Source organism: Opisthocomus hoazin, chromosome 9 (assembly GCF_030867145.1).
Source record: "Opisthocomus hoazin isolate bOpiHoa1 chromosome 9, bOpiHoa1.hap1, whole genome shotgun sequence".
Taxonomy (NCBI): Eukaryota; Metazoa; Chordata; class Aves; order Opisthocomiformes; family Opisthocomidae; genus Opisthocomus; species Opisthocomus hoazin.
In genome coordinates, this window is record NC_134422.1 from 8,974,570 (window position 1) to 8,988,048 (window position 13,479).

The 13,479-nt window shown below is 44.1% G+C and overlaps 1 protein-coding gene across 3 annotated transcripts in view; it reads left to right on the plus strand.

Annotated features, from left to right (window-relative positions):
- Nucleotides 1-12,138, plus strand: part of NCKAP5 (NCK associated protein 5) — a 404,131-nt gene extending 391,993 nt beyond the window's left edge. For all 3 annotated transcript variants that reach the window (XM_075430787.1, XM_075430785.1, XM_075430786.1), the window contains one exon: nucleotides 10,530-12,138. In XM_075430787.1, the coding sequence (XP_075286902.1) occupies nucleotides 10,530-10,811 (282 nt within the window). In that variant the 3' untranslated portion in view covers nucleotides 10,812-12,138. The remainder of the gene's footprint in view (nucleotides 1-10,529) is intronic.
- The last annotated feature ends 1,341 nt before the right edge of the window (nucleotides 12,139-13,479 follow it).

A 13,479-nucleotide genomic window follows, 5' to 3' on the forward strand; every position in this document is an offset into this window, starting at 1 on the left:
TACTGCGTGCCGTGGTCTTTGCTCCTTTGCTGTCTCAGTTTCTTCGCTTGCTCAGCAGATGTTTCTATGGTTCCTCTTCAGCTTTTAGCGGGAGGCACCCAGGTGACGGCTGTAGCACCTTCTTGCAGTGGACTTCTGTTCCATGAGGATAAACATAGGCTTGGGTCACAGAACGAGTTCCTGAGCCAGCAGCCCCTCACGCTGGGCGCGTTCCTGTGGCCACGTGCACGAGAAGATTGGTAACGCTCCTCTCCTCTTCGGCACCTGGCGTGGGGAAGCCAGGCAGGCAGGCACCTGCAGCAGCTCCCCATGCTTCCGCAGGGAATCTGGGAGCTCCTGCCAGTGGCCCTGAGTTAACGGACATGTCCTCAAGCACAGCTGAAACTCAGCCATGAATTTCTCAGCGTTTAAATTACTTTTTTTCACTTGATTATCTTCCAACAGTTTTTTTAATTCTTGATTAATTTTTGGTTGGCTATTTAATACGTTGTTTGGTTAGCTAATTCATGTAGCTGTTTATAATTGCTGTCTTACTATAAAATCATCTTAATAGAAGGTTTGTTGGGGTTTTTTTTGTTTTCTTTCCAGTAGAATAACGAGTTATTTTATTATTCAAACAAGCCTTACGTCCTGCTGTTTTCAATAAGATTTTTAATAAATATGTAAATTTAAAAATTAATTTACTGCATACATTTGGCAGCATGATTCTTGAACTGACAAAAGTTTGATGGATTGTAAAATTATCCTTCATAAAAATCATCAGTCATAGTAAACAGAATTTATCAACCTCTGGTAATTTTACAGCTTTTACTTCATCTTATCTTCTGTTAGGAACTCACTTAAAATTGATTATAATATAGTATGTTTCTAGAACCGTAATTCATTCACAGATTAATTAGATTTTAGGTTAATATCCCATCATGGTATAGGACATGAGCCAGCAGTGTTTTCCAGTTGTTACAGAACCGCAGTAGAGAAACCTTGATTACTGTTCCCATGTGGTTTAACCGCCAAGACTAATCACTAATCAAATTCAAACGACATAAAATGGAACATCCTTCATAGCATTTATTTTCTAGCTGACTTATACTATAGGCTCTTTATTGATGCAGCTTGGTGTACTGAAATGAACTAAAAATTGCAAGAGAGGATTTCTGTTTCTACTTTAATTTGGTTCTGCAGCCCATATCTGAAACACTTGCTCAGATTTCTGTGCGTGTCATGTCTCTGTCCCTCAAAATCCTCTGCTCTACAGCAAAGATGGATTGTTTGCATAAATTCAGAAAGTGCATGTAAATAACTGTACTGTTATGTAGGATTTGATGGCAGATGAACTTCAACATAGGTTTGCATTCTGCAGTTTTTGCTTTGCTTGAATCAGTACTGAAAATTGTGCAGATCGTAGTGTCAGCTGAAGAGGTGGCAACTGCAGTAATGTGACCAGCATCATTATTTGCATCTGTCCTGTCCCAGCTTCTCAGATTGCAAAGGAACTTTTGGAGTCTCATTGCACAGGGTCAGGAAATCGTGTGCATGTAGTTGAGGCTGCAGCAGGGTTACTGGGAAGGCCCCTGCGCCTCTGGGAGCGCTTGCCAGTGCAACGCGTGGCACCATCGCCCAGCTGCATCCCCTAAGCCGCGCTTGGGCAAGGCGGCATCCGCAGCCCTAGAGAGGAGGGCACACCGGGTGGGCTTCATTAGTGCCTTCCACAGGCCAGGTGTCGCAGAACGGGAAAGAAAGGGCAGTGGGTTTTGGTTAGATTCATTAGAGGTGAAAAATCTCTGATATGTAGAGAGTTCATTAAAATCTGGAGTGTGAAGGAAAGTTACAGTTTCAGGCTCCTAAAATAATCTGTTTTGTTGGGGTGGGGTTTAAGCATGCTAATTCTGATTTATTTTTTTTTAAGAACAAAGAAAATCACAGAATCATAGCATCGTACCGTAGTCCGGGTTGGAAGGGAGCTTTGAAGGTCATCTGGTCCAACCACCCCTGCAACGAGCAGGGACATCTTCAAATCTTGCTTCCGAATGTGAAAATTACTGCCTCTGTATTTCTGCGTGGTGAAAGCTTGGAAAGAAGTGTCGTCTGATGTGTGTGCGCCATATACGCCAACACGGAGGCTCCCTCTGTGGTGTCTAAATGTGCAGTCACGCACGGGTGGACTGATGGGTCTGGAAAGATTGTTTGTCTCTTCCCAGCTGTCCTCCGCAGAGGCTGAAAATGAGAAAACTTTGCTGTGGAGCTCACTCCTTTGTTTAAATGACCGCTGTGAATTATCTTTGAAACTTGTAAGGGACTTTCCCTTTCTTTCCTCTGCAGGTCTTCCAGCAGAGGTTCATCCTCTTTGAACTCCCCTGCAGCCAGTGCAGCCCTCTTAGTGCATACAACAAGCCCATTTTCATAGCTGGGAGAATTATTTGTACGTGGTTTCTTCATACTGCTGATTTGCTCTGGATGCTGCCACGTAGCATTGCTCCTTCTCTGTCCACTGCTTCTGTCTTTTTGCCCTTAACTGGTATACCTTTTGCCTCAGCTGATATACCTCGGACAGTCACAGGCTAACCTGAAGTGAATCTAGTCCAGTACTCAAAAGAGAGGATTACTAGTGTGGAAAATCATTACCCACTGCCAATTACCATTTGCAGTACAGTCTTGAAGTGCAATTCCGTTTTCCATCAGTATGCTGGGTGACTGACACACAAGACATTACAGGCCAGGAACTCAGACATCACTGGAGAGTGAGAGGATAAGTGTCTTTGTAATTACCAAAATAAATAGTCTTGTTCAAAAAGGCCAAAGGTGGAAGATGAAGACAGGTAAGAACACAGCTAATACTTAGGAACAGTAGTCTGAGAATAGTTCAGCCATACGGAAAAATGACCCTGATTACTGAAAATGTGAGATTATATGTTGTATGAGTACGATCCTGCATTTACTGAGTTTGAGAGGAATTTTTTGCTGTGGTCTGATATGGGATCGAATGTGTCTTTTTAAAAACACATTTTGTGTTAGATTTAAAAAATCTGTCTTGAACAGTACTTCTTTCTGCTTCTTGATTCAATTCTGAGTAAGTATCTCAATTTAAACAAAAAACAAAAAGAAATCCTCCAAACCTCCAATCTAGGATAAAATTGTAGCCCTTTTTTCAAAAAGCCCCTTCTTTACTGAAACAATCAGCCATACTTTCATCAAGGTAAGGACAACTGCTTCCATTCCATAGGACAAACCTCTGTATACTTAAATGCTGTGTGGTGAAATACAGTCTGATGAAGACTGAAACGGTGAAGTTACTTAGGACTTAGTTCCAGCACCGTTTGGTAGGTTATCACTGGCAACATAACCCTCAACATTATTCTGTCAAGGAATGGTATTTAGCTTCAAGTGGTTAAGTTGTGTTCAGTAACTTTGTCAGAAATCTTATCTTTCAGTATGATTTTTTTCACTGTGCTTTTTTTTCCCATCACTAGAAAGTGAGAACACTTTCAGCTCCCGCTACAAGTAAAGCTGAAAGGATCTCTGAGAAGTAAAGTGTATCCAGTGTGTGTCTTGTTCATTTTCAGTCTGTCGGGTTCTAAAAACTGAGTATCAACTTCCTTTCTCACCATGGATATTTCTTCCTTAATGCCTTGTGATGAGCGCTGATTACTGCAAGCGTTGCTTTTAGTGGGTAGATTCCCTCTGGGAGAAGCAAAATTGGTGATTCCGCCGGTATGAACGGAGTGAGGCTCTGTGTTACCTTCTGGAGAAAGCACTGCTGTTTGATTGCTTTTTTTTTAATAACTCCCCTCAACACACTTGACTGAGCGCCTGCGTTGTGACCATTTTCCAAGGTATTGCCACTTAGAATTAGAGTTTCTTATTCAGTTTTACATAAACTTTGTTGACGCGTAGTCAAGGCATCCAGTGGCCGTTCTGAGGCAGTACGATAAAACAACCAGATTTGTGGCTTTCACTTCATAACTGAGCAGAAGGTAAAAAGCTAGATTTACCTGACCTGGAAACTGGGACCTGAAAAATCTCGTTTATTAAATTATGCAGAAGCTCAAAGAGGGTTGGTATATACCTAATCAGGTCAGTATATACCTAATCAGGTCAAACAGTCTTGTCATATGAACACAATAATCATACACTTTGTAAATTATGAGGATGGTATTCTTGGCATTAGAATGCTGAATGTACCTAGTCATCTCATCATTTTATGAAAATTATGCTTTTGAAAGCAGAAGGCTCAGTTCACTAAACGATCTTTTATCTCCTAAACCACGCAAGAATTCAAGCTATAGACAATGTAAGTCTGAGTTCCTCGGTCGCCTGTTCATTAAGCGGTAGCTGGTTTGTCCAGATCTGCAGTTACAAATCATACACAGTTCATGCCAATCAGCTTTATTTCCTCTAAGGTAATTTAGTTACAATTCAGGATCATCAGAAATGCTGTCCTTGTGATACTCAAATACATTTGTAGATTGTTACACTCTCAGATACAGTAGGCAAGCTTTGGCTCTGTGGTCATTACCCATAAGGCCAGAAGTGGATGGTACGTACCTCTGTATATCTGGCTTCCCTATGAACTGCTGAACAGACCAATGAACGTAAAAATGCTTCATATCAATGCATTTTTTCCCAAGAAAAGAAACTGGCACTTACTGTTGATCTTGAAAATCTGATGCTGTGTCTGTGAGAATGTCATTGTCTGCTACAGCAATATAATCGTGGGATTTCTGCTCAAGTAGAAAAAAGAAAAGTGATTCGTGCTTTCAAAAATTATTTTACTGTCAGTCCAGAAAATAGATGAAAGCTTCTGACAATATACATGGGAGAGCAAGGCTTATCTTATTATTTAAGGTTATGCTTTAAAGAGAAAGAAGTTCAAATATCACCTTTTCAGCTCAGCTGTAATACAGCAGGGGTCGTGCAGTTACAGCTTTCACCTTTGTAGTTTCCTGGATGTGACTGTACAGCTATTTTCACGGCAGAGCATTACCTGTCCACCTGATGTTAAATGAGCTCCGGCGATGGTTCGCTTTCCGCAGAGAGCCTGCCACTGCGTTCTGTCCTGGCTAGCTGATAGAAAGCTGCTACCTGGCAGCTCAACATCAGCCCTTTTCGCGTTACACCTTTCTACTGCAAGCTGGTCATGTAACGCCACTGAATTCAGTGGGAAGTTACTTCTGATTACACCAGTACGTCTCTGATCAGAACACCGCTCTGTATCTCAGTACAGCTATTTTACAAGAAGCTGTGAACATATTAAAAATGTCCTACTGAACAGGTTATATGTGAGCAACCTGTGTAATGCTGCGACTGCGTATCCCGCTTAGACCCATTGTGTCATAAATACAAAGCAATTACAGGACTAGAGAATGTCTAAATTGGTAAAACTCTGAATTTAAAATGAGAAGCAGCGGCATTCTAGGATCAAGTTGACCTTGAACATACGCAGACAAAGTAACCAATAGTTTTTAACAAGGTGAAAATCTAGAGAATTGTCTTCCCTCACAATAAAGTTTTAAATAATAACAAAACCAAAAAAAAAGTGAACATACTTTGTATCTCCTGTTAGAGATCAGATCTGAAGTGAAAGGCCTTGAGTTATACAATTAAGTATTGATTTTGTTGATCTATATTTAATTCTCACAGCAATTTAGTTGGTTTTACCCAATAGTGTTTTGCAGATATACTTCACTTGAAGCAATGCCCTTCTTGCTTTTTCGTTAATCTAAAACCTAAATTGCCCAGTGCATGAGAGACATTAAATAAAGTTCATTTCATTCTTGTGTGTAACTGACTCTGAGCCCTTTAAAGTGCTGGTTAACTAAACTTAGACAGCTGGAAAATACATTTATCCTGCAGAATGGTTCATTGCTGATTCTGGGCTCTGACATGCCTTATAAGCATAGCCTGACCTCCAGGCAGTCGGAGCTTCTGCGTGTTACCGTGCAGGAGAAGCGGGCTGGCTTTGCCTTCCTTGCTGCGTGCCAGCGGTGGGTCCCTCCAGCCTGTGAGCCAGCCCGTCCCGCCCTGCTCCTTCCCGCTGGGCCCGCAGGCTCTCTGTGCCCTGCGGAACAGCTGCAGCTGTGGCTGGTGCTCGGTCACACAGCACTGAAAATGCATTCCAGCCACACGTAACCTCTCATTTTTTAATTTTTTTAAAAAATCTAGTGTGATGTATTCGTGTAGAAATAACACCTATTTATAATGTATCAGTGTAACTGCAGGCTAGTTTTGTTTTCCTAATTTGCTGTGCTTGAAGTGACATGCCAGATTTTATTATATCACTAATGGGCTGTAGTTATTCCCTTTAGGATGCTGCCAACAAGGAAACATTATTCTGATTCATGACTCATGAGTTATTTCAAAGCGGTGTGACTCGTGATGAATGTCTGTATTATGTCAGGTAGAGTTTCTGCTCTTCTGACAACTCGTCACTGCGCTCAGGTGGTATAGAGCACCCCGTACGGACTAGCTAAGGAACTCTGCGGTGGGAAGCTACCCACTTACGAAGGGTAGAACAATGAATGCTCTCCATACCCTCAGGCTGTAACGAGACGGATTTTTCTATACAAAAATATAGTTAGTAGAAGTAAAACAAGCTGTACATTGATCTGCTTAAGGATGATGGGCGAATGCTTTTACAGAGGCATTGTGATTTTCACAGTCCTTTTTTTTAATTTTTGCTTCGACCAAAATCTGTGACTACATCTTTTTGTCTTTTCCCTTAAGCTAACACTTAGGAAAACATACAAGCGACCACACCAAATGCAGCAGGCGCCTTCTTTATTCATAGAACAGATGCAGAACAGTCAGCAGCAAAGTCAACACCTTCAGGCTGAAATGGCTTTAAGCGTTACTCCTGAGAAGAATCCTGCCTGAGAGCAAGCGCGTAGTGTTGGTCCCATCTTAGCTCTGCTAGCAACGCGGAACAAAACCACCAAGTCCTTTTTTCCCCTGTGGTGATAAAAGCACCTGCTCATTATGCAGAAAGTCGCTCCTAATGTAGGAAAGGCTTGACCGGAGCCTGTGACCTAGAGGTTAGGTGCTCTGTGCCATTACCAAATCTCACCCAGTTCTCGTGGGTACAAAACGCTTCTGATCTGCTGCCAAACGTTCTTATCTGCAGGAAAAGCTACTGATTCATATTAGTGTGTCTCTCGAATGTGTTAATGAACTAATTGCTTTAAAATGCACAATACTGGCGTCTTTGGGCTAACCCTTGTTCTTTGTTGTATCTGTGACTACTGAAGTCGGTAACAAATCTACATGAACAAAACTGAAGACACTGCTTAACTACATGCACGATTTATCAAACAAATTCTAATAATAGTGGCTTTGGTTTTGCCTTTTGATTAATCTAGCAGCTGTTGTGACTGCCATGAAAAAATAAGAAACTTAATTAAGGGTGAATCTAAATAAATACTCTTCGGTAATTTTTTCCAAATTGTGTCTCTAGTAACTACAGAAAAAATTCTTAAAGAACTTGGGGTAACATTTGTCCTGACACACCAAGTTTAAAGAAATGGTCAGTGACTTTTCAACTCTAGGAACGTACATGATTTAGTTACTGTGGGAGAAGGATTTGTTGATTATGCATATTCTTATATTAATATCTCTGCTTAAAGTTTCCTTTATTTTTGTGTATGGAGCTCAGGCTGTGAATGAGTCTTCTTCTGTGTGCCAAGACTAGAATATCATATTTTAAATTTCTAACTACAAATATATTTTTATTCCATATATGATTTAACAGAAAATTGAACAGATTTAAGTGCAGTCGTACTAATAAAATCATGAGATAAGATCATGTTGTACAGACTGTACATCTGATATCTGACATTTCTAGAATATCAGTTCCCTACCAAAATTCTCATCCAGATGACCCCACATTCTTAACCGATTATAAAATTAGCAATAGGTGGCCTGCAACAGTGTATTGTAGCCATCTAAATCAAATGAAAAAACTCAAAGTATTTCTTTCCACAGCACATGAGCATTACCTTTACATACTTGCAAACTATTGCAGTAATTTGTTAAAGAAAGGAAAAGATATATATATATATATATATATATACTGTTTGGTTTTTTTTTCCAAAAGGATGTGACTGGGCATTAGGACATCTCAAAGGGACAATTGTGTGTCAAAAAAATATCCATAACATTTCTGAATTCTGTCGCTATTTTAGTAACAAATTTTGGTACAACAACGTTCAGAATTAGTTTTTCCTTTAATTCTTGATGTGTCGTAGATGTCCTATTCACTACTCCACGTATCTTTTGCCATGTGGTTTCACTGACAGGCTTCACTTCGATTCATTTCAATTTCGATTCAAAGATTTTACTTAAAATTTGTAGAGAATACTTCTGTTCCCTGCAGCTTCTCAAATACGTTGTATAAACTGTTAGCCTTATATTAAATGGCAAACTAGGGTGTGATTAAAGTGGGATTGTAGTCTAGGTTGTGCTTGTAGGCTGTAATAAATTATTGATGCCACATATATGCAGAACATACCAGTGAATTCCCCCCAGTCTGTCCTGTGGTTGAAGTCTATCCTTCAGCCAGCCGAAGGCCCTGCTCTTGCTTTGATGCCTCCTCTGGCCTGCTCTGGGCAGCCGATGCTCCAGGTGCCTGTGCCCCTCCTACCCAGGAGCTGAGACCGGCTCCCGCTGAGTCAAGGCAAGTTTTGTCCTAGACCTTACTGGCACCAGGATTGACTTCTGGGAGCCCTGAGTCTCTGCTGAGCAGCCACATTCAATTTATCTAAGGAAAAGCTATGAACTGGGAAAACTATGCGCAAAGAAAAATCGTTTAGTCTGTCATACAATGAAGTATTTTAGGTGTAGTACTCTGAAGAGCAAAAAGTGCTAATACGAATGTTGTTGATGCCATGTCTGAGACTTTTCTCATCTGGTCTACAGAGACGTGAAACAACTGTTTCAATAATACTGTGTAATATTTTAAATGAGGGCAAAGGGAAGAGCATTTCAAGCTGAAATTGTGGATAATTTCTATTCAGGAGTCATAAAATTGTGTTTGTTCCTGTACCAAGGGTTATCTTCCTTTGTTTCAGAAAACATTGTAATTATAGATATTGAAGACCTTAGTTTTAGCTGTCATCTAAAGTCAGAATCTAACATAACATCTCCGAAAACCTTTTAAACTGAAGATTAATTAATGAACCAAACAGAAAATTTTCATTTACAAAGACCTGAGCATCTCCTGATGCTTTGCCTAAGTTCGTTTGAAATGTTTGATAAAAATACTAACCTAATCCAGGCATTGTTAGCTTATGAAATATGACAGGATTGCAGCATAAACAGTCATTGGACTGGCATTTCGATTTTTATCTAACTAGCCATAAAAGCAAGCAATCAAATGATGTAACCATATGTTTTCCTCTTGCCCAAGATTTCCAAGGATAAGCAGCACAGCATGCACAACACTTGACTTTTTAAAAAAAAATTTTAATGACCCTTTACAACTGCGTGTGTGATGTCCCACATCATCCATGCGTCTGGCCGTGCTGGGTTTTCAGTGGGCTTAAAATACCATTTCATTTTCTGTCTAAACCTACCTATTAATGTCTTGGATTGACAGCAATTTGCTGATTCAGTCTTTGCTATCGGATGGTGATACCAAAAATGAGAAGTGGCTTGGACCCTGACAGTGTATCTCAGAATGCTTGCATCCTGCCTCTCCGAGAGTCCTGTGAAAGGTGGAACGTTGTCTCCCATTTCTGTGACCATATTACCTGCAGGAGGGGTTAGTGACGCAGGTTTCGGAACGCCCTGGGTGTGAACGGCAGGTCATTTTTATCGAACTGCTCCCTGCGCAGTTCCCTGACTATTCCTTGGTCAGGTCTCTGAAAATACCAGCAGCTAACAGAGGAATAAAATTACTCTTGCGTAATCCTATGGCGTGCTTTTAATATAACGTGCTCATACGTCGTCCGGTGTTCCTGCAGAATTGCACCCTTCTCCGAGCAGGCCTGGCCAGTACCGGGTTGATTCTGCTCTGCGGGGACTGGCCCGGTTCAGTACAATTTCCTGTCTTGTTGCTTCCTCGTCTATTAGAGAGGGTTTGGGGTTGTGGAAATCCATCGGCTGGCATCTGTAATTTATGGAAAACGCTATTTTCTCCTCAGAACGTGTCTGTGCCCCCTTTCTTTTTTAGCAGACTCCAAGCTCTGCTTAAACAAATCGCCGTTTAAACATCCCCCCCAGAGTATTCGTGAAGGAGAAGATGCAAATTGCTGTGAAGGTGCGGAGATGCTTAGCACACGCGCGCCCAGGACCTGCTGTTGGATGGCACTTCGCTGTTTCGTAAATGGAATCCTGTTTGTCTGAGCAGAATCATTAGATCATGGTTTGTCCTCAAATGGACATTAATGTTGTATTTCATTTTAACAGATACTTAAGCATCTAGCAATCTATTTCCTTTAACCCTGTGAACTTTGGAGGGACGGTAATTAATGGTGTACAGTAGGATAACTTTATTTTTGTAAGAAATATGTTTCTAATATTTCCCTCACTTATTACAGAAATGGAAGCAAACTGAAGAAACAAAAGAAGATTCCCAGAATAGATTATCTAAAATTTCCCTGGAGTCTCTCAATAAATTCAACAGCAATAACGTACTGTTATTAGAAAAAGAGAAGAACTGTCTGAACAAGGTTGAAGGACAAAAGGAAGGAAATGGAAGGAGAGAAGCAGCTTCCTTAAATAGCTCAGGTGGGCACGACGTGGACAATTTAGAATCCCTGAGCGATTCTCTGTACGACAGCTTCTCCTCCTGCGCCAGCCAAGGCTCGAACGACGTGTAAGGACACGTCCCAGTGGGCTGGGGCCGCGGCACGCAGCGGGGCCGGAGGCGAGCGGGGAGCGAGGGGGACGAGGCAGCTGCTGAGCGCTCTGGCTCGGGATCGCTCTCCTGGCGGCGGGGGGCTCCGGCTCTTCGCCACGCAGCAATAAGGAAGGCAGGACAGCGGTTGTCGTGGTGCGTGAGAGTCGACGCCGAACACAACGAACGGCGACACAGGAAAAAAAAAAGTCTTAATTTTTGCACTTTTGTGAATATTTGTACAGTTGTAAATATCTTGGGAAAATATATTTGTAGGGATAAATGACAGCAATAAATACTAAATTGGTGCTATGCTCCTGTAATGGCAGATTACTAACTTAAAGAAATTGATGTTAATATTAACAAGAAAAGTTGGTAGATTTTTTTAAAAAGATTTATAATTGTTCTAGTCTTAAAACTGTACGTAGAGACACTGCGTTACCATAAACCTGAGCCTGCCAAATTGTCTGTAATAAACTTCCGCGGACTCCCTTCTACGACACATATTTTATTGTTCACTCTTAGAGGCGTTCGAGGGAAACGTGCATTCCAGCTACTGCAGCTGCCCAGCCGGCCTGTTACTTCGGAAGGGTTCTGACTTCTGAGGTGGCGAGAAGATGAGCAGAGTGAACGGCCTGGTGGTGCCGGCGCTGACTGCGTCGTCACACACGTGCCTGCTGGAGGGGTCAGGGCCAGAGCAGTTCGCGGCTGGCGCGAGCGGGAGCCTTGTAGGAGCGAGCACTACACGCACCGCCCCGCTGGTGGCTCCGCCGTTTCTCCGCTGACACCTCCTTGGCGCTCACTTCCCATCGATTTCTGAATGTACCGTGGTGCATCCCCTTCTGCAGTCCCCGTTGGGTCCGAATTACACTGTAAACGCTGAAGTAGCTTCTAAAAATCGAAGCCCAACTCCTGTTCGTGTCATGGCTAAGGATGTTGGTGCTAACTGGCACCAGTTCAAACGCGGCTGGGAGCAGGGGATCGGCCTGTGTTGGCTGGTCTTGGTTTTTCTACAAAAGGTTGTTTGTATGTAAGGGAAAGTCTATTTCAAAGGTTCTGTGTATTTTTTCTAGATGTGAAGTATTTATAACTGCTTTTTGTACAGCAATATGTAAACCAGATATATTTGGGATATTTCTAGACCCTGCAGTTTCTTTAGCACATGCCTGTTAATCTTTGAAATATCGTATGAGCAGTGTTACGATTTTGTGCAATTTGTTACATTTTAAGTCGTTTCCGCCATAAACTTGCATCGTCTTTTTCAGCTGTTAAGAAATTTTCCTTGAAACACCTTTTGTAAATAAAACTTCTCTTGCATACGCGTGCTTGAAGAGGGTTTGCAGGAGGGCAGGGCGTGACGGCGCTGTTGGCACGGCCGAGCCGAGCGAGCTGCACGCGATGGGGACAGTGCCCTGCAGCTGACGCCAACGGGGCTCTGCCAACACCTTCCCTGCCGGCACGGCCCGTGGCCTCCTGCGCTCTGGTAACCAGGCACATGTGGGTAGGATTCAGCCGCTGCGGTGAATTGGCGACACGGTTCACAGCATCACAGAATGTTCGGGGTTGGAAGGGACCTCTGTGGGTCATCTAGTCCAACCCCCCTGCTGAAGCAGGGTCACCTACAGCAGGCTGTAGAGGACCTTGTCCAGGCAGGTCTTGAATATCTCCAGAGAAGGAGAATCCACAACCTCCCTGGGCAGCCTGTTCCAGGGCTCTGTCACCCTCAGAGGGAAGAAGTTCTTCCTCATGTTCAGATGGAACTTCCTGTGCTTCAGTTTGTGCCCATTGCCCCTTGTCCTGTCACTGGGCACCACTGAAAAGAGCTTGGCCCCATCCTCCTGACACCCACCCTGCAGATATTTATAAGCATTTATTAGGTCCCCTCGCAGCCTTCTCTTCTTCAGGCTGAACAAGCCCAGCTCCCTCAGCCTCTCCTTGTAGGAGAGATGTTCCAGTCCCCTCACCATCCTTGTAGCCCTCCGCTGAACTCGAGATCTCCAGTAGCTCCTCATCTTTCTTGAACTGGGGAGCCCAGAACTGGACAGAATACTCCAGATGAGGCCTCACTAGGGCAGTGTAGACGGGAAGAAGCTTAATTTAAGCTTAATTCGGACTCTTCCCTTGCAGGCGAGGCGGTGAAGCAATCGGAGAGGAACACGGGGGTTACGCGGGTCACAGGGCAGACGAGCCGCCCCTCAGGCCGGCTCAGAGCAGGGCAGGAGGGAGCGCTCCGCACCGACGGCCCGGCCGCAGCCACCCGCCCGCCTGTCCCCTCACCCGGGCGGGCGCTGCCGCCGCCCCTCTCAGCCCCGACCCGCCAACGGCTCCCGCCGCCTCAGCGCGCCGCCCGCCCCGCCCCGCCAACGGCCGCCGCCTCAGCCTCAGCCCGCCAACGGCTCCGCGCCGCGCCAGCCCGCTCAGCCCCGCCGCCGCCTCAGCCCGCCCGGGGCGAGGGCAGCAGCGGCCGCTCCGGACCGCCCGGCGGAGGCTCCGCGGAGGAGGCGGCGGCTGCCGCGCCCGCTCGAATCCCCTCTCGGGGGACCGAGGGGAGAGGACGGCGCCTGCCGGGGCGCGGGGCCGCGCCCCCCTCGGCCTCTCCCGGGGGCGGCGGGGCGTGAGGGAGGCGGCCGCCACCTGTGGGCTCCGCAGCG